This window comes from Rhincodon typus, chromosome 18 (genome assembly GCF_021869965.1).
Source record: "Rhincodon typus isolate 14 chromosome 18, sRhiTyp1.1, whole genome shotgun sequence".
In the NCBI taxonomy this organism is placed as follows: domain Eukaryota; kingdom Metazoa; phylum Chordata; class Chondrichthyes; order Orectolobiformes; family Rhincodontidae; genus Rhincodon; species Rhincodon typus.
The window spans coordinates 18,027,693-18,048,867 of record NC_063349.1 but is presented as its reverse complement, the minus strand read 5'-3'; the positions used below and the strand labels follow the sequence as shown (position 1 = coordinate 18,048,867).

The 21,175-nt window shown below is 38.8% G+C and overlaps 1 protein-coding gene across 3 annotated transcripts in view; it reads right to left on the bottom strand.

Annotated features, from left to right (window-relative positions):
- Window positions 1-5,370: 5,370 nt before the first annotated feature.
- The window catches only part of wnt7bb (wingless-type MMTV integration site family, member 7Bb), an 88,165-nt gene continuing 72,360 nt past the window's right edge, over window positions 5,371-21,175 (bottom strand). For all 3 annotated transcript variants that reach the window (XM_020523826.2, XM_020523819.2, XM_048607558.1), the window contains exons 3-4: window positions 15,851-16,122; window positions 5,371-6,919 (exon numbers count right to left, since the gene is read on the bottom strand). In XM_020523826.2, the coding sequence (XP_020379415.1) occupies window positions 6,440-6,919; window positions 15,851-16,122 (752 nt within the window). In that variant the 3' untranslated portion in view covers window positions 5,371-6,439. The remainder of the gene's footprint in view (window positions 6,920-15,850; window positions 16,123-21,175) is intronic.

Genomic DNA, 21,175 nt, shown 5'->3' with positions numbered 1-21,175 from the left:
CTTCAAGCCTGCTCCGCCATTCAATAAGATCATGGCTGATCTTTTTGTGGACTCAGATCCACTTACCCGCGTTCTCACCGTATCCCTTAATTCCTTTATTGTTCAAAAAAAATCTACCTTATCTTTAAAAATGTTTACTGAAGTAGTGTCAACTACTTCACTGGGCAAGGAATTCCATAGATTAACAACCCTCTGGGTGAAGAAGTTCCTTCTCAATTCAGTCCTAAATCTGCTCCCTCTAATCTTGAGGCTATGCCCTCTTGTCCTAGCTTCACCTGCCAGTGGAAACATCCTCTCTACTTCTATCTTATCTATTCCCTTCATAATTTTATTTGTTTCTATAAGATCCCCCTCAATCTTCTGAATTCCAATGAACATAATCCCAATCTACTCAGTCTCTCCTCATAAGGCAACCCCCTCAACTCTGGAATTAACCTAGCGAACCTCCTTTGCACCCCCTCCAGTGCCAGTACATCCTTTCTCAAGTAAGGAGACCAAAACTGCACACAGTACTCCAGGTGTGGCCTCACCAGCACCTTGTACTGCTGCAACATAACCTCTCTGCTTTTAATCTCAATCCCTTTAGCAATGAAGGACAAAATTCCATTTGCCTTCCTAATTACTTGTTGTACCTGCAGACCTACCTTCTGTGATTCATGCACAAGGACACCCAGGTCCCTCTGCAACTCTGACAATTTTGGTGTCATCCACAAACTCACTAAATATATAGTGTAAAAACCACAGCCCTAGCATTTTTCTATTTGCAGCCTGCCAAATGGAAAATGCCCTGTTTATGCCCATTACTTGTCTCCTGTTCATTAACTAATCCTCTCTTACCCCTTACTACTTGCGTCCTTATCTTGCCTACTAATCTTTTGTGTGGCACTTCGTTGAATGTATTTTTGAAATCAATGTATACTATATCTGCTGGTTCCCAGGTATCTGCAGTATTAATTACATCCTCCAAAACTCTAACAAATTTCTCTAAAATGATGTACCTTCTGCAAAATCGTATTGACTTGTCCTAATTATACTATATTTTTCTAAGTGCATTGTTAGGTCTCTCAACATCAATTCTGTCACATCCCTTCCAAATCTTATATCTTTCAATGAGATTGCCAATCAGCCGAGAGGCCAATTTAGCGAATCTTCATTATGCCATGTCCAATACAAGTAATGCAATAATGGAGTCCAGCATTTTCCAGTGACCAGATATTAGGTTAACTGGACAGTAGTTCATGTTTTCTCCGTCCCTCCTTTCTTGAAATGCAGTGTTACATTTGTATGCTTTTTGCAGGTGTGGCTTGTTGTATGTGTACCTTGCTAGTTAGTCATCTTTAGGGTTGCAAGATTCCTACACAGAAATCAGATAGCTGAATGTAATGTCCTATTTGTTTTATGGTTTTGAATAAACTAACTTGAGTTAATCAAGTGAATGATTATTAGGCCATTATCATTAACATGACAGGAGCATTCCCAAATCTAAGGAATTTTGGAAAATCATAGTTGCAGCCTCCAAAACATCTGCAGCTATGTGTTTTAGAACAATGTGGTTTTAGACCATCAGTTCCAAGGGATTTGTCAGATTTAAGCCCTTCAAGTTTTTAAAATACTTTTATTTAAATTACTTTGGCTTTCTTACTATTCTAGTAATCCAAGTATGTTGTTTGATTCTTTGAAAACCATGGTCCAAAATATGTTCGGGTGACAATGGTTACTTATCTGATGTGTTTTGTTGTCATGTACAGTAACTATTTTCTAACTTTGGTCATTCTCATTGGCTGAATTGGGGTGGGGTGAAGGGTGGGCATAGGTGAGCCTGACCCCTGTTCACTTCAAGGAAGAATTCTAGAAAGTAAGAATATGTAGTAGATGGCAGAATATTTGGAAATCCCCTGAAAAATTTTGGTGTCTCCATAGACTAGAATCCCTATTGTGTGCAAACAGGCCATTTGGCCTAACATGTCCACATCAACTTTCCAAAGAGCATCCCACCCAGACTCTTTCCACCCCTCCCCCCGATCCCAGCATTTCCCATGGTTACTCCACCTAACCTACACATCCTGTCACACAGTGGGCAATTTAGCATGATCAATCCATGTAACCTGCACATTTTTGGACTGTGGGAGGAAACCAGACACAGGGAGAATGTGCAAGTTCCACATAGACAGTCGCTTGAGCTAGAATTGAACTCAGGTCCCTGGCAATGTGAAGTAGCAGTGCTAACCTCTGTGCCACCATGTCAACACTATCCTGGAGGGATGTGGAGGTGGCCTATCGGGGAAACCAAGCGGAGGTTTGGAGACCACTTTGTGGAGCACATACGCTTGGTTCGTGACAAACGACTGCACCTCCCATTCGCGAACCACTTCAACTCCCACTCCCACTCCTTGGACGACATGTCCATCCTAGGCCTCCTCCAGTGCCACAACGATGCTGCCCGAAGGCTGGAGGAACAGCATCTCATATTCTACTTGGGAACCCTGCAGCCCAATGGTCTCAATGTGGATTTCACAAGCTTCAAAATCTCCACACCCCTGATCTCATCCCAAGACCAGCCCAGCTCGTCCCCGCCTCCTTGACCTGTCCGTCTTTTCTCCCACCTATCCGCTTCTCCCACCTCACTGACCAACCCCCACCCCACTTCCTACCTACTAGCCTCAACACTGCCCCCTTGACCTATCCGCCTTCCCTCCCACCTACCTGCCCCTCCCTCCCGACTGACCAACCCCCATCTCAACTCCCTACCTACACTCACCTTTACTGGCTCCATCCTGGCCTCGTTGACCTGACAGTCTTCTCTCCACCTATCTGCTCCTCTATCCACCTTTCATCATCGCCTCCCCTTCTCTCCCTATTTATTTCAGAGTCCCCTTCTCCTCCCCCATTTCTGAAGAAGGGTCCAGACCCGAAACTTCAGCTTTCCTGCTCCTCTGATGCTGCCTGGCCTGCTGTGTTCATCCAGCTCTACACCTTGTTATCTCAGACTCCAGCATTGGCAGTTCCTAACATCGCTAGGAAATTGCCTAGCTCCCCAGTATTCCATTATGGTTCCCTTTCATACTATTGGTATGACAGAATTGAAGTGGAATTTACTTCAACTTTCAGCTTTGAATATTGCAATTGAAAAGCATGAAATTTAGTATTTGTTTCCATTTTCTCCAATGCTAAGCACCACCCTGTAATCATACAATGTAGTTTGGACCTCCAGGGTGCTTTAGGTGCACACACAACCTAAGCTTAAAGTATTTGATACTTTTTCTGAAGTTTGAGTTTTCTGTTGGCAATCATTGTAAATATTTCAAGTTGCTCAAAGTAAACCCTATCACTATTAAGTGTACAGCTACAGGAAAACTTTATGGAAGTAAAAACTCAGAGCTTGTTGCAGCGATGTTGAATTGTTTTGAACCAGCACTTATCTAGCTGCCTGATATAATTGAGCTGTTTGTTCCATCCTAAACTTCCCTCTCCCTTCATTGTGGTATAGTTGCTTAAATGTTCAATATCCAGTTGTATTTCTTCCAATGTAACAATTTCTCTTCTGAGAATCTGGGCAAAAGGTTTTAGCAACAATTGTGACAAGAGCGCAAACTATAGCAGAGGCCATTCTTGACATCACATGACATGAATTCTAGCTGGAGACAGTTTTTCTGAGGCCACTGAAGACAACTGTGATACCTCAATCACTGCCCTAAGTACCATCAACAAACTGAGATCACAACTTGTATGTTTAGATGATCCCTGTACCTTAAGATCTATTTGTATTTGAGAAAGCTGAAGCTTTTACATAGTTTTTACTGATCATTGTGAGTAATTCTGAAGGTTTAAAGTTGTTACAAACTCCAGTATAAATGGGGTTACAGATATGTTCTCAACATTATCCTTGTTAGCAAGTAACTCATTATAGTGTCTCTGTCACCTGGTAGCACATAAAGATCTTGCTTATAATTTATCTGGAAAAACCTTCTAAACTGAGTTTAGTACTGTTTGCTGACGAGGAATTAATTTTACAATCCCTAACATTATTGAATGCTTCAGTCTTTTGAGGTTGTGATATAAATCAAAACTCAGATTGTGGTGTGCTAATATATGCCTGATTTCAAACACATTCACTACAAAGTTAATAACTAGTTTCTTGCATTAAGTTCCCATTCCAAAGATTTCTGGGTGGCTGTTTGAAAGTTAGGCATGTACCGTGGTCCTCAGCCTATGGGTTTTCCTGGCATCTATTCAGCATTTATTGTTTTCTTTGCTTAGTCATTATTTTTAGACACTTAATTGAAATCATTGAATTGCAAAAGTGGCAGAACTTTGGCTACCTATAGTGGTGATAGGTGTATAAATACAATCTCAACTCATATCTTGACTGGAAAAAGTGCCAGTCACTTTTTGACGTATATTTTTGGAAGCAGAAAGACATCAATTGTGTCATTATCCACAGGTGATTTCATAATGCACAACCAGGTGAAGGACAGTGTCAAAACAGTAAGAGACCAGAGATGGTAACAAAATAAAGATATGTTGGGCAGTGCTTGTACTTGGTCAGAGATGAAAATGTTTCAGTGGTGGAAACTGTATGATTTAGAAAGGAAGTATAGTTGACAAATACTCACTCAAAAACAATTGTAACAATATGAATCATCTCATTTCAAATTCTCAGTCATGCTGTTATGCCATCAAGGTTTTCCATTATATTATTAAAGTTCTGCTAGTGGTTTCCCAGGGGGAACTGGGTTCCATTCCCAGCCTTGCACTAATCTTCTAACTCTAGGGATTTTAGTAAGACAATGAAAAGTGTGTCTCAGCATGGCTTGCCAGGTGAAGTATGGTGCTTTGAGTGCTGTATGGCACAGGGCAAGTAAACTAGCTTTCTTCTGCTGCCTGAACAACACATACCTTCCACTGACCAAACCTGAAATGGATTATTTTCTCCTGATTGAAGATGAGGGAACAATGGGGATGATGAAGTAAATCCGTTTCATCAGGTCATATATACATGTAAGATTCCATGTTGGTGTAATTGAACTGTCTGCATCTATGATACATCTCAATTAGTCACGGTGTGGCACATGTACACTGTACGTAAGATGAGAAAACACCTACTGGAGCCCTTAATTCATTGTATTGAACTTGATGCATGGGATGAGGGAACAAAGCTTCATATTGACCAGCCAGCCCACAAATTGTATGATAGTCATGTAGTGAAAGAGGATACTACTCATAGTAATAACCAAAAGAGCACAATTTCAGCCACTATCACCTTTCTATGATATTCCTTTTCTGTGAAATGCAACAATGCAAGGGACAAGTGGAGACACAAAATTGATCAAATTAAGTATCAATGTATTGACCTGGGTAATAAGATATCCTTAACTATAAAAACATTTTGTCAATAATTATGGTCAGCCATACCTGTAGCATATAATATCCCTTTGTCCCAGCATTCAGGAACTTCCTTTCAAAATAAATTATTTTTTAGAAGAGTATTTGCATCTATGAATACCTTGATGTTAATTTTAAAATTAAGTTGTTCATGAGTTCCTCTATAAATTCTAGGCACATGTATTGTTAAACTATTGGCATATATGCAAAATAATGTCACAAAATATTTGGGGAAATATCCAAATTAATGTGTTATAAGTCAGAAAGGAATCTAACAAGTTTACATTTTAAAAAAAAAATTACAATATTACTACCCGTTAGTGCTCAATCTTGCTTTTGTTCTACAACATAAATAAACATTTTTAAGGTATCCAAATGGCTCCAGTGAGACTGGACAAGACATATATTTAGTCATTTTCAAACAAAATGATCTGCACATCCTCCTGCCTTAGTCTGAATGTCAGCACATCATTTCTGCAATGATGCAGCTCAGTTATTTCCAGTTCTTAATTACAATGAATAATATTTTGCGTTCCTTTGCCATCTGATGACTCTCCTAACACCCCACTACTCACGTTGCTTCACACGGTTTCTTTGTTGTGCACAATATTTGTTTTCTCAAAGCATAGGATTGTGCCACAGTTGAGCAGAATTTCTTGTGGGAAAAATGAAAGTGGGGAGAGACTGTAAAGTGCACAGCATTCTGAGAGTTGTAGCTTGTTCACCCACTGTACAGATATCAACAATATCACTCAAAAGAATGGACTGCAGCTCCTAGAGTGCATTGCAATATTGCAGATTTGCATATCAAATTGCATCTGACTCCTGGCTTATGAGGATCAAGAGATGGAAACATCAGCCAACCTACAAACTCCTCTCAAGCAAAGAGTGCATTTTTTCAAAAGTACATTTATACTGATAGGGTGGCGAGTTAGTATTAAATTCCATTCTTCTTTTGTTGACTCCTTCCCATTTCTTTCCTCTCCATTTCTCCTTCGTTGTTTCTTCTCCCCCTAGGATGAAGTATTTGACTTTTTTTTCTGGCAGATTAACTTCCTCACTTACATGTGAAGACTTCAGTCCTTTCGCTGCATGTGTTGCACTTGACAAAACAGCACCAATGGAACTTGCAGTTGCACTGCCACACTTTGGTATACTGGTGGGTATTGTAACCTCGACCACAGCACATCAGGTCACAGCCATCTCCGTGAAGAGAGGTGCGATTACATAGTCTTCCCTGGGTCCCTACACTTCCAGTTGAGCTGTCCTCCTCACAGTAGTTTGGCGATCGCTCAATATAAACTAAATCTGTATCCATGGGCTTTCGATAGGTCCTGGGCTTCTTGATTTTAAGAAAGGTCGGCTGTCGTAATCGGGTGGCCCTGACCGCTTCAACGTGAACAGCTTCACTGTACTTTTCTTTCAAGACGTATCCAATCTCTCGGAATTTGGGAAGAGTTGTCCAACATGTCTTGGTAGTACACGAACCAGAAACACCATGACATTTGCATTCCAACTTCATCCTTTCTTCCAAAATCTGTTGAAATTAGAATAAGAAGTGTTACATGTGAATATTATTTTCTAATATCTTGACTTTAGCTATGCTTTGAGATATTGCTCAGTTAATATGAAAGAATACCTTGATGCTGTGCAGCTAGTATTGGGGGTCCTATTTTTTGATTGCTAAAGCAATATTTGCCTATTTTGCTTGCTTGTAATCCTGTAGAATATTGCTTAGTTAATGTATTTGGAAAAAAAACTGCTTTGCTACTGATTTGTTTTGTTTTTAATCTAAAAATAAACACCTTTCCATTATTTGTCTTCTCAGCTAAGATACGTCTGACTGGATTTGTAGGAAGAAAACCAAAGTAAGAATCAGGTTACTAACCAGTTAGTTAGGTGGATACATGAAGTGTTTCACTTTGGATTCCAAATACAGGCCTCAAGAATTTTAATCTGTCTTTTGCTTTCAAATGTTGACAGACCTGATTTTTCTGTTTTTCTTTAAGATTCTTTAAATCTGCTTTAAACAGATGAGATAGTGTTGAGCCCTCAGATTGTCAGTGTTGGTTTTCTTATTGGTTCCTTGAAATTCTTTATTCCGCCATCATTTCACTCTACCATTTCAGTGTGCTCTATATAGTTACCTGGTACATGAACACATTTCCTCTATTCCTTATGTTTTTTACATTTGATTTGAGAAGTTATAAAGAGTGAAGCCATCTTAATGTGCATTGGAATTTTCTATTGAAGGCTGATTCTAATAAGTCCCCACAAGTCCTTTGGCCAAATTTCAATCATTGGTTGGTTAATTTTAATACCATTCCTTTTGCAGTTTTTTGATATGATCTACCTAGTGGCAGCATCCTGCATCAAGCCATGGTCAGAGGAGTCGTGGCATTGCTACAAAAGAAAACTGGTGTCCTTTCCCAAATATGTGAATGGCATTTCTGATTTGTATAGAGAAAATGGTTTACTTTCCAACATTGGTTTGCCTTCCATGTTTAAAGTTCTTGGACACTGGTGATTGCACTGTGCAGGGCGAGTGTTTGTCCATAGCTGCTGAATCATAGCTACCTATCCCAGCAGTAGAGTCATGGGTCCATTAGAAAAAAACTGCGTTTGAGATTCTACCAGTAGAATTAAAGAGGCCCACCTAGCAGTTCATAATAATGTCCCAGTGTCTAAATAAAATAAAATGCACAAACTTTTGGGTGGTAAATAATGTTGGTGTTTGGATTGATCCTTTAAGTCTCAGATGTTTTGAGGCACATTGTAACCAATGAGAAAACAAAGTGTGTGCTTTAGTAAAGTCACAGACTTTTAGACTGCACTAATGGAGAGAAAGCTAATTAAGATATAATGTTAAGTCTTTTAATTTGATCAAATTGTTCTCTCATCACAAACTTGTGTCTTTAATACAAGGTTCAGGATGAACCAGTTTTTCCATTTACTTCAGCTGATTAGCTTCCTGCCTCTTCCCCTGTTGACAGTTAAGTTTCAACTGGTATTCAGAATATTATGTTTTTTTTTGTTTCTGCTTCTTTCTGTTGACAGTCAGGAATGTGGAATACGTTTTGAGGAATGTGAGACTTTTTTTAACTCTGTTCTTTTTTTGCTGGGGTTAACAATTGATTGTTCCCTACTTGTCTCTTCAGCTGGAATCAATGATCCCTGACTAGCCAATCAATGGATTTCTTGCAGTACGTTAATATGACCTTACACTAGTTACAATATGCACGTTTCAACTGGAAACGATTTGGTGTCTGAAACATTCTGAAAATAAGTTGATTACTGCATAAATTGGCGAGATAATAAACAGGCTGGAATGCATCCCTTTTCTTTTCTTATATACTTGTTGATAGTTTTACTACCCAGACATTGCCCATGTTATAGTCCCATCCAAACTAAATAATTCCTAACCCAAATGAATACAATAGTCAAGTACCCACTATAAAATTATACATGTCCAGTCTGTAATGGGTGTGTAAAGATTGTATTTTTAGCTTCCTAAGTACTAGGTGGAAATGTACATACTTAAATGCTGACGTGGCAAAGTCAAACAAACATCTGTACTTCAAATTATAATTATAGAATTATGTTACAGATCATTTCTCTTGTAACAGATATTGACATTCTGAAAATTTGATTTAAAAAAAAAAAGGAAGATTTGGTTCTGTGCTCCAGCATCCAATGAAAGCAAGTAATAATTAATTTTGTACATGGCCCTTAATGCTACATTTGCTGGACAGCAGCTATATAATGAGTTAACTAATGAATCGACTAGCCAAACCAAAAGCACCCAAGCCAAATTCCTTAAGTATCAATGGTATGAATCTCATCCTGTGATCTACTTCTGTAGCCATTGGTAAGAAATCCCTTCGCCAAAGAGCAAGCTGCTTACAACCAGCAGTAATATGGTAGTCTGCATCTTTCTTTAGAAAGTATTTTTGGTTCAGCACCCTTTTCATTGAAATTTCATGCTCATATAACGCTTCAGCTTTACATTAAAGTGCTAAAATGGTTAACTGATGCATCTTCTCTGTATAAATGATTTCCTTTCTCCCTCCTTTTCTATCCTATTCCACTGTAATGTTTCATTTTCACTTGCTATCCCTTGAAACAGAACAGTGGAACTTACATTTCTCATGTTTCTCTGCAACTAACAGGAGGCTTGTGTATTTCAAAAAAAGGCTCGAATATATATCATGTCTTTTACAATCTCAGGACATCCTAATGTGTTTTACAGCCAATGATGTACTTTTGAAGTGCAGTTATTGTTGTAATGTAGGTATTATGGATCAATCCAGGTTTCCCTCCATCCACTCATGAGTAGAATACCACACCGACTTGGAATAAGCTTTAGTTGTGTTGCAGAAAACCATCAAAGCAAACCAAACCCAGAGTGTTAGCTTGGATCATTGGTAATATTCTCACACTCTGCACCAAAATGTTGAAGATTCAATCTCAGTTCTCAAGCTGAGGACATACTGTAGCTGACATAAAAACAAATGCTGCAGATGCTGGAGATCGGAAACAAATATACAAAGTGCTGGTGAAACTCAGCAGGTCTGGCAGCATCTTTGGAGAAAGAAACAAAGTTAGTGTTTTGACGTGAGTCCAAAATGACTTCTTTGGAATGCAAGTAAGGTGCAAGTGCCCTGGGTTTTATAGTGTGGGGTGGAGCAAGTGGAAGGAAAGGGAAGGTCGAAGAAAGATTAGAGGGCAAGAGAAATGAGAGATCACAGGTGTCACACAGCAAAAGGCGAAGCGAGAGTGAGACAAGGAACAAAGCACAGATCCAAACTAGATGTTAATCGCTGAATATTGATCAGCTCTACTGAAAGCAAAACCATGAAGACTCTGGGTTGGGGCGGGGAGGAGGAGGTATCAGATAGAGGTCTGAAGTTAAACTCAATGTTGAGTCCTGAAGGCTGTAATGTGTCTAATGTCTAAGTGTCAGCATCTTATAAATTAAATCAAATACAATAGTGATAGCAGGACAGGTGAAACTGCTGGACATTAATGTGATGTAGAGTGAATACATCTTAGTGAGTGTTTCAGCTTGAGGAACTTCATGTCTGACTTGGGGAACTGGAATCTGAGCTGCAGACATTGCACTAAATCAGGGAAGGGGAAGGTTACCAGGACATTTTGTTCCAGCAAGCAATCACACCCTCAGACTAGGTCATTCGAAATTGGTCCTGTAATCAAGGACAAGAGGATGTGACTGTAGGTAGGTATCAGGATGTAGGGGTTTCCAATTGAGGAGCCTTGACCCATGCAATTGTCCAATAATTACAAGGTTCTAGTAAGCCTGTGCAGATGAAAGTGGGGACTGCAGGGAAAAGGAGCAAACTGACCATGACACTTTGGTTCAAGGAGCCATTCAAATGGGGGAGCACATAGGCATGTAATAGTGGTAGGGGAAAGTGTAGGGGGGATAGAAACTGTACCCTACCTCCATATGCAGGAGTCCCAAAGGCTGTATGGCCTGCCTGATGCCAGGATTAAAGACATCTCCTTGGGGCTGGAGAAGAACATGGATGGGAGGAACGGGATCTGGTTGTCATCATCCACATTGGTACCAACAAAATTCATAGGACTAGAAAAGAGGTCCTGCTGAAAGTTTCAAAATTTGGGAGCTAAATTGAAAAGCAGAACCTCCAAAGTGATAATCTTTGGATTATTTTGTGAATCACAGGCAAAACTGGCATAGGGTAAATTAAGTCAAGGAGTTAAATGCATAGTTCAAAAATTGGTACGGATGGAATTTGTGTCAGTTCATGGGTCACTGGTTCTAGTACCAGAGGTAGAAGGGAACTGTTAGGGTGGGATGGGCTTCACTTGGACTGTGAGACCAGTGTCCTGATGAATCAAATAATTAGGACCATAATTAGGACTTTAAACTAAGGGGTGGGGCTATAGGTCAGGGTTTAGTAGGAGTTTGGAATGTAGACTTATAAGCAAGAGGATATAGCGGCATTACAGGGCAGCTATTGGATAACAATAACTAAAGTGGGGCAGGAATGGACAGAGTATATAAAGATAGAAAAACAGCTGGAAACAGGGTCAATGGGGAAGAAGTGGTAAAAAGGCAAAATTAATGGTTCATTACTTGAATGCATGGTGTATTCGGATGGAGTTAACACAATAACAAGAAATGATCTTGGATCAGAAGATGTTAAATCCACGTAGGTGGAGGTAAGAAAAGAAATAAGTAGGGAAGAAGAAGGGCCTGTATACTACCCTATTGGGAGTAGTATACAGGCCCTCTAACAGTAGCTCTAACGGTAAGACTGAGAAAGGGGTAACAGGAGCAATTCAAACTCTTCTGCTGGAGAAGGGCATCACTATTCCTCTGGTAAGCTCATTGAGGCACAAAGCCTTAATAAACAGGATAAGAGGAGAGTACATACCCATTCCATTGTACAAAATGCACTTAGAATGTGACTTAATGTCCAGAATACTGCTACTGGGAATTTTTCAGAAATTACATGTGGACAGAGTTGACTTCGTACTAGGTAAGAATTTGGTCTGAATGAAAGTTATAGCTTTGCCATAATCAGAGGAAGTTTGAGTGAGATTAAAGAGATGGAGCTATTACAGGAACAAGTTCCATAATATGTAGTGACCAGGGCAATAGCTGAACAAAATCCATCACTAGAGGTCAAAGTAATACCACAAGCAGATGACTTTCTTTAAGGAAGCAGATAATTCAAAAGAAATATCTTCTTTAATTGGGACTCAGAAAGCTCGCACTGAAGCTAAGGCTGAAGGAGTTCCAGAGTGGGTGTAATGCGAAAAATGGAGTTTTGATGAGGAAGTGGAGACATCCTCACAGACCTGCAGACAAGGAATGGATGGTTGTTCATCAGATAGTGTTACTGTCCATATTATAAGAAGCTATTGTGAATAGCAAATTCAATTCCTTCAGCAGGGCACGTAGGAAAATGGAAAATTCAGCCACTGATAAAAAGGCATTTTACCTGACCAAGACTTCATCAGAGTGTAGTGCAGTTCTATAAAACATACCATACACATCAGGTAGTGGAAAAACATCCACATGTAATCAAGCAGTATATCCTTACAGTTATGGATATGACAACCTGATTTCCACAAGCTATTACTTTGAGGATATTATAGATAGAGGTAGTAAAATCAACTTTTTTTTTACTCCATATGGACTGCCAGTAGAAGGTACAGGTTGAACCAAGGTTCCAACTTTATAGCTAAAAGATTTTCAGGACATACTAAGTATTTTGGATATCAAACATTTTTTAACAGAAAGATGAATTCTCAATTATAGATTACGTGTCCATGCTTCTAGTCAGATCACAGGAGAATATAAAATAGCTCAGGAGCTTTTTTAAAAAATTCAGTGTTAGTGTTATTAACTTTACAAGGTGAATCTCTGAAAGTGAGATTCAGTAGTAAGGTAATTAATTACAGTGACTTATCTGATAGGTACTCCTAATTGCAAGCAGAAGAATCAGTTAGGTCATACAAATATGTTAAATGATACCAGAGAGAGGAAGATAAGAAACAGTAAGTATGTCAGATGGTAAGAATAGTGGAGGTTGGCAGACACTGCAAGAGTGAGGTAGGAAAGGAAGGAACCTTCTACAATCCAATTAGCCAAAACTAAAATACTGGAAGTTAGATACCATGTTCTTGTACTTAGACGAAGGATAATGGAAGATCTAGTAAGGTTACTTATAAAATTAAACAAATCTGTAGGGATACACAAGAGTGTACAGTGTTAGCCAGGCACAAATGTGAATATAGAGAAAGCAGTACCAAAGAAACAACAGCCTTATTATTTAAGCCCAGAGAAACAAGCTTAGTAGAAACTGAGATTCAACACGTTTTAAAAAAAAAACTTGATTTAACCTAGTCAAAGCTGTTGGAGTTCATCAGTGGTGTTAGTTCCTGAACCAGATGGATTGACTAGATTCTGCATCGATTATAGAAGAGTAAATGCGGGAACGAAAACAGATTTGTATCCAGTTCCTTGGTTAGAAGATTGTATCGATAGGATTGGAAATGCCTGATTATTTACTAAGACTGATCTGCTGAAGATTTATGAATCAAATCATAGATTATTTAGATGATGTTTTGATATACAGCAACGTGGGAGGAACATGTAAAAAATTAGGGGACTTATTTAAGCAATTGCTGTTAGCTAGCCCAGTATAAAATCTTCCTAAGTCTGAGTTTATGAGAGCAAGGATGACTTATCTGGAACGCATCATAGAGTAAGTATTATCATCTTATAACGAATAGCAAAAGTGAAATCTCTAATAGAATTCACCATTTCTAAAACTAAACGAGAAGTCATGAGACTTCTGGGGATGTGTTGTTTTAGCAGTAATTTGTGCCTAACTTCAGCATTGTAGCTATACCTCTAACAGAATTATAAAGAAAACAGGCAAAGGTAATGTGGTCAAAGAGTGCCAAACAGCTTTTACATTGCTGAAAGGAATCCTAATGAATGACTCTGACTACCACCGTCTTTACTAAATCTTTTCAAATTGCAATTGATGTTAGTGACTTAGGGGTGAGAGTGCAAGAAAATGAGCTGGGAATAGGGACACTGCTGAGGTACTTTTTAAATAAATTCAGCAATGGACAAGACGATTCTGGGATTGTTACTGGCTTTTAAGGATGTTAAAGTTTATGTCTGTCCAGCCACAAAGAAACACTAATGTCTACTGATTACAATTCCGTGCCTTTTGTAGAGAAATTTATACCTCAAAATACAAGATTATTTTAATGGAACATGTTAATTCAACTGTTATATTATTAGAATTGTTCATATTCTGGAAAAAATAATTTAATTGTAGATGGATTCTTAATAATGCAATGATGCTGGAATAGTTTGAAGATTTGAGAATAGATGATAACCAAAAATCATACAAATCTTGTGTAAAGAATGAGTAAGGATGAATGTATGTAACTTTGTGTTTGATTGTGTATATGGCATGTTTACCTTGTTATGAAACACATATTATGGTTTCCTTAACCGGAACAGGGTGCTATCTTAGATGATTACACTCCCACGACTGTACCAGAACATTCAAGAACAAATCCAATGCTTAAAAGTCCAGAAGCCCAGAAACAAAACAACATTTGTTGGAAAAGCTCAGCAGGTCTGGCAGCTTCTGTGGAGAGAATGCAGAGTTAACATTTTGAGGCCAGTGACCCTTCTTCAGAACATTCTGAAGAAGGGTTACTGGACTTGAAATGTTAACTCTACTTCTTCTCCACAGATGCTGCCAGATCTGCTGAGTTTCTCCAGCAATATCTGGTCTTGTTTCAGATTTCCAATAACCACAGTTCTTTGTTTTATTTTACTTAGAAGCTCAGTACCCAGGCTAAGAGTCCAATAGAAACTAAGAAGAATTGCCTTATCGTTGGATTTTCAGATGAGATTTCAGTCCAAGGTTCCACGTGCTTTTTTAAATGTTGATGCAGAATATTTAAAAATTGCTGGAATCCTATGGTTAAATGTAGGGAGTCTCCTGATCCTTTGGCTATTTTTCCATCTTTCACTAACACTGAAAAGGATGAACCGTTTATTTATCTCAGGACTGTTTAAACAGCTAAAGTAACAGCAATGTAATGTGATTTTAAGTTGTTCATTATACATTAAAAACTTGAACTTATATACACCTTGTCATGTTGCAACACAAAGTGTTTTTAAAGCCAGTTTTTGAAAGGATTTTTGAAAAATAGTCACTGATGCAATATGTGTGAAATATGAGGTATTTGTGATATCTCTGAGAAATAATATTAAAAGAAGGCACTGAATAATTGCATGTCTTTTTTTCTCTTTCAACTATGTTGAAATATTGGTTCTGCAATCTGATTAGATGGTTCTTTCTTTCTTCTAATCATCAAGCCTGTCAGTTCTATTTTCAGATTTCTCTCCTTCTTTGGCTAAATGCTAAACATCTGCTGAGAATGGTGTGGAAATGGCACGTGCAGAGTTGACCTGTTCTATTCCTGTTTACCCTGTGTTGAAGCATCTTCTTTGGTTTAGTTTAAATATCTTCTTAAGGATGGAGGTTGGCTTGATTTTTATTTTTCAGTTCATTTGCATGTTGGCATATTTACTGTTTTTATTCAAGTCCAGCAGAAATTAACATTTCTCAAATAAGCACTGAAAATGCTTCAATGGAGCTAATGTTGGAATTCTTAGCCAATATTAGTCACACACCTATACTCAAAATTACAGCAATTTGCACTAATAGTAGACAGTCTCACTTAGAGAGGACAGAAAGCTGGCAAATGTGAAGACCTCACTGGGATAGGACTTGATGTTGCTGCAAAGGTTTGGGAGGGCTCTGAAATTTACCTGGAGTGCAGAAACAAAATTACATCTGCAACATCTCTCTGGTTAGCACAAATACACACATGCAATTGTGGTTCTCCCTGTCCAGTGTTCAACATACACAGAGTTTACCTTTCTCCCAGCCTTGTTGTTATGCAGATTCATCAGCCTCCTGGCATTTTTTTTAATTTCCCTTGCATCTACAAATTTCCTTGAGAACTCAATTCCATATTTGATGTCTGCAGAGCAGCCTCCCCATTTCCACCCTTCGTCTTGGTTGTAGTAACCCTGTTTCTCTCGATCACAGCCACAGTTGCTCAGGTTTCCTTGACTGCAGGCAGCAGTCACTGCATGAGCTACACCAGCTGCAGTGATGGCATAAGTGAACGCTGCTTCTCGGCTACCTGTGGACACAGGATGTCAACTGTTAGCATGGGCATCAGACACCAGTAAATTTATAACATTACTTTATTGGTACACAAACCTGTTAAAGTGTTAATGGAACAGTGCATGGCTGAGAGTTCATTAAATCACAGAAAATCAAACAATCTAAATGACAACAGAATATTCTTAATCTGTTATTGTGAGGACCATTTACTGGAGTTCTTGGAATACACCACCTAAATTAAAGATATATTCTCCCATTTTAAAAGGAGGAGCAGACTTTGATTTGATTTATTATTGTCACATATATCAAGATACAGTGAAAAGTATTGCTTTGAGTGCTATCCATACCTTACATAAGTACATAAAAATAATAGAACAGAATGCATGATATAGCGTCACAGAGAAAGTGCAGAGAAAGATCATCTCTAATATACAAGGGATTCGTTCATAAGTCTGAATACAGCAGGGAAGAAGCTGCTCTTGAATCTGTTGGTATGTGTTTTCAAACTATTATATCTTCTGCCTGATGGAAGAGGGTGGGGTCTTTGATTATGTTGGCTGCTTTCTTGAGGTAGCAGGAAGTGTAAACTAGGTCGTTGGAAGGAAGGATGGTTTTCGTGATGGACTGGGCTGCAGTTACAACTCTCTGTAATTTCTTGTGGTCTTGGGCAGAATAGTTGCCATACCAAGCTGTGATGCATCTGGATAGAATGCTTTCTATAATGCATCTATAAAAACTGGTAAGGATCATTGTGGACATGCCGAATTTCCTTAGCTTTCTAAGTAGAGGCTTCAATTAATCTACTTATTTAAGACTTAATTTAATCTACTTATTCATTTAAACAAAACAGGCAAGCAGCAAGAGCAGTTTAGACGGAGTTGATCAAGTTCTTGAATAGAAGCTGGCAAACTAAATAGTCAGCAAAAATATAATTGATTCTGGGGATAGATATAGGTTTGATGGATATATTGGTTCTTGTAGTTTGGGCAGGGCTAGTTTTGCCTAGAGGATAACAGCCCACTCGATGTTGTTGATGATAGAGACGAATCAATATTCTAAAGTTATTTTGCAATCATTTTTGAGGCTCAGGGAATTTTTACTCAAGTTTATTCTTTTTTCTTTTTGAGCATTTCATTTCTGAAGAATAAATATTTTGAGCAGAATCTACAACGGGTTACATGGGTATGGGAAAACCTTGCTTCATTTCACCAATGTGTCCATGCCCAACCCCTCTCCCCACCAATCCAACCACCCACCCACTCATTGTTTAAATGTGTAGCCCAGGCTGTCCTCATAGTCCACCAGCAGGATGTTATATTGAAATCCCCAAAGAGCTCCTTTACTGTGGTTCAGGTCTAGAACACTGTGTAGTATAAACGAAAAAAAAAGACGCTCAAGCACCATATAAAAGAAAAGCTTTTATTTACAACTTGTGTAACAACTGCCATAAACTTACTGCAGACAGAATAAGATTTGATTTGCTAAACATGATCTTGGCTGTATTCTCACATGGGGCACCAATTCCAAGAAATCATCTAGCACGTCTGGAGCTAGAGGGTCTGTATAAAAGGAGAATTCTTACAAGCTAGACAGATGCCAACTATGGCCCAGTGTTTTCTATCCTGCTGACTCCATGACTTCATTCTGAGAATACCAATTATATTAACAAGTTGGGAAGCCTCAGTTAGACTAAAGGAAAAGCAAGTCATCATAAAATATAAAGCAGTGCGCATGGTAAGTGAAATGGAAGCACAAAATACTCAGTTTGTACAAAAAACACCTTTTTGACAAAATATTTCCAAGACAGCAATCAAATTCCAGTTTCAAATCTCATCCAGCTCTGCATATAAAATCTAAATGGCTTATCATCACCCAAACACCAAATTCAGCTTCACATGTTGAGTTCCTCTGCAGGCTTTTTAAAAAACATGTATTCTTGTTGGGTCATGTCTACTTACAGCCCTTCAACAAAAGTCATCATTCTAAAAGGGAGATGCATAGGCATCTTTCTTTATTTGCTTTTGCCTAGAAAGTTTTATAAAGTTAACAACAAATGCCAAAATGCTGGTCACACTCAGTTGGTGAGATCAGATCTGTGCATATAAATATTGAAATATCTTCTCTATTTTCTCCATGGATTTTGTCTCACCTGCTGACTGTTTATAATGTTTTCTGATTCAGGTTTACAAAATCTGTTAAGGTTCCTTTTTTAAAAGGCTTATGTTTCTTTTCTCTTCTTCTCTGAATGGTGTTGAAATAGCTATATATGAATTTGAAAGAGACCACGGAATTCTGAATAGATTTACCCTCAACAAATTCAACCAATGCAGAGAAACAATCAACAATGCCAACAGAATGTTGAATTTTGTGGCCAGAATAAGAGGGTCCAATTCATGGGAAGTCATTATTAAACTGTGGTCTGATCACATCTAGAATTCTGGTCTATGAGGCACAAAAGGGACATTGAAGCGGTGGAGACTTTATACAGAATACCTGTGAGGCTGATCCCTAGTTACTAAATGCTGAGTTATAAGAACTGGCTGAAAACCTGAACAACAGGTGTCTGAAAAGTAATCACGTAGATAAATATGATAGCTACTGGAATGAAAAAGGTAAATCTGGTACTATTTTAATTAAATTGTAAGACATATTTTGTCAAAACTTTCTATCTTGCACTTATCAGGACAATTCACAAAAACACCAGTATAAAAGCATTTTAATACCATTTTTAACTAGATTAGCAGAGCATGCTGATTGTTTGGCAAGTAGATTCTGATTGGTTGCGGCGTTGTGATGCAGAATGCACACATTATATAATGACTGACAGTTAACTGTCAGCTTTTCTTAAACAATTAAATTTGTTCTAAATTTGAACTCTAACTAACGAAGCCATTCCCTGAGGAATGAGCCAGAGAATAGCTCTCACTTATTTTGTTCAGTTGAAATAGGTACAACGTGTGTAGTGTTCTTTCCATTAGGGCGGCACAGTGATTAGCATTGCTGCCTCACAGTGCCAGGGACCCAGGTTCGATTCCAGCCTCGGGCAACTACCTGTGTACAATTTGCACATTTTCCCAGTGTCTATGTGGGTTTCCTCTGGGTGCTCCAGTTTCCTCCCATAGTCCAAAGATCTGCAGGTTAGGTGGATTGGCCATGCTAAATTGCCCATAGTGTCCAGGCTAGATGGGTTGGCCATGGGAAATGCAGGGTTCCAGGGTTAGGGTAGAGTGGGGGTGTTGGGTCTGGGTGGGATGTTCTTCGGAGTGTTGGTGTGGACTTGATGGGCTGAATTACTTGCTTCCACACTGTAGGGATTCTATGATTCTCAGATCTGTAAGGAACAGGACCCTGTAGCTTCCACTATATGCAGGTACACTGCATTGTGAGCCTAACTTGGAATCTTGTTGATGTATATGTCTGGCTTGGCTTTGAGGCCTCACAATATGTGAAAAGTTTGGCAGATTATTCAGAACCCTGCAATACGCATGCACTAGGTCAGCTAATTGTGCTTTCAAGTATTCAGCAACTTTGGTGGATGCCGGTTTCTAATTAGATCACAGTGCGTAGAGGAGCTTGAACCCTATAAATGCCTCTTCCTGTTTGATATGGGATGAAGACACACCAAAGTTGAAACCATGCACAACAATTCCTTGCTTTCAGATAGTAAGTGGTTAAAGAGATTTATTACATGTTTAGTGGTGTCATTAATTGCATTACATAATTGCTTCCATTTCAGTGAATTTGTGGTGTGAACATCTTTATTATGCAAACATTTATTAAGGCAATATACTAACATAAGTGAATCAAATTTAAAATATCAGAAATGTGCATACCTCAAATAAAGAGTAGCCTAGGGCGCAGAATAAATTAATTACCCTGTTACCAATTTGTTCAAATTCATCTCGCATAAATGTTTGCTCAATCATGGGACTGTCTCACTTTATCAATATCAATAGGTTTGCTAAAGAAAATTGGCACAACTTTGGCTTTAGCATATTCAGAAAAAATCTTCAACAAAAATCTATCTTTTTTCAGCCAAACTTAATTGCAAGAATGGGAAAAACAAATTTAAGTTCCAGCCAGTTAACAAGTTAATTTAACACGGATGTCAGGAATTCTTCCTCATAGAGTAATTAAAACTCACAATAAATTCTCAAATAGCAAAGTAGGCTTGAAACTGCAATCACTTAAAAATTAAATGCATATTGTAATGGGACTGAAGTTTTACAATCTTTCTGGAATACTAAATTAATTAGATTTCTTTACCTGTGACTGTCTTTTGATTTTGTGTTTTATGAATATTGCTTCAAAAGTGTGATATGAAGGTGTCAGTCTTGGACTGGGGTAGATGAAGTCAGAAGTCACATGAAACCAAGTTATAGTCCAAAAGGTTTATATGAAATCACAAGCTTTCGGACCACTGCTCTAACGATGGTCTGTTTAAGGTTGAGTGGTTGTTTTCACAGTGAACGATGGTCTGTTTAAGGTTTGGCAAGAAGTGGAGGCGTAGGGATGACCTTGGCGAGATGTTCATTGTCATTGCCATGTTCTTCACAGCCTTCAACATATCGTTGATAACGACGAACATCTCACCAAGATCATCCCTACACCTCCACTTCTTGCCTGCATACAACCACCAAACCTTAATCAGACCATCATTCACAGCAAACTACCCAGCCTTCAGGATGACAGCGGCCACAACACCATACAACCCTGCCATGGCAACCTCTGCAAGACGTGTCAGATCATTGATATCGGATACTACTATCACACGTGGGAACACCACCAATCACGCACACGGCAGGTACTCATATGACTTGGCCAATGTTGTCTACCTCATACACTGCAGGCAAGGATGCTCCAAGGCATGGTATATTGGTGAGACCATGCATATGCTACGACAACGGATGAATGGACACTGCGCAACAATTGCCAGACAGGAATACTCCCCGCTGCCGGGGAACACTTCAGCGGTCAAGGACATTCCACCTCCGATCTTCGAGTAAGCATCCTCCAAGATATATAACAACGCAGAATCGCCAAGCAGAAACTGATAGCCAAGTTCCGTA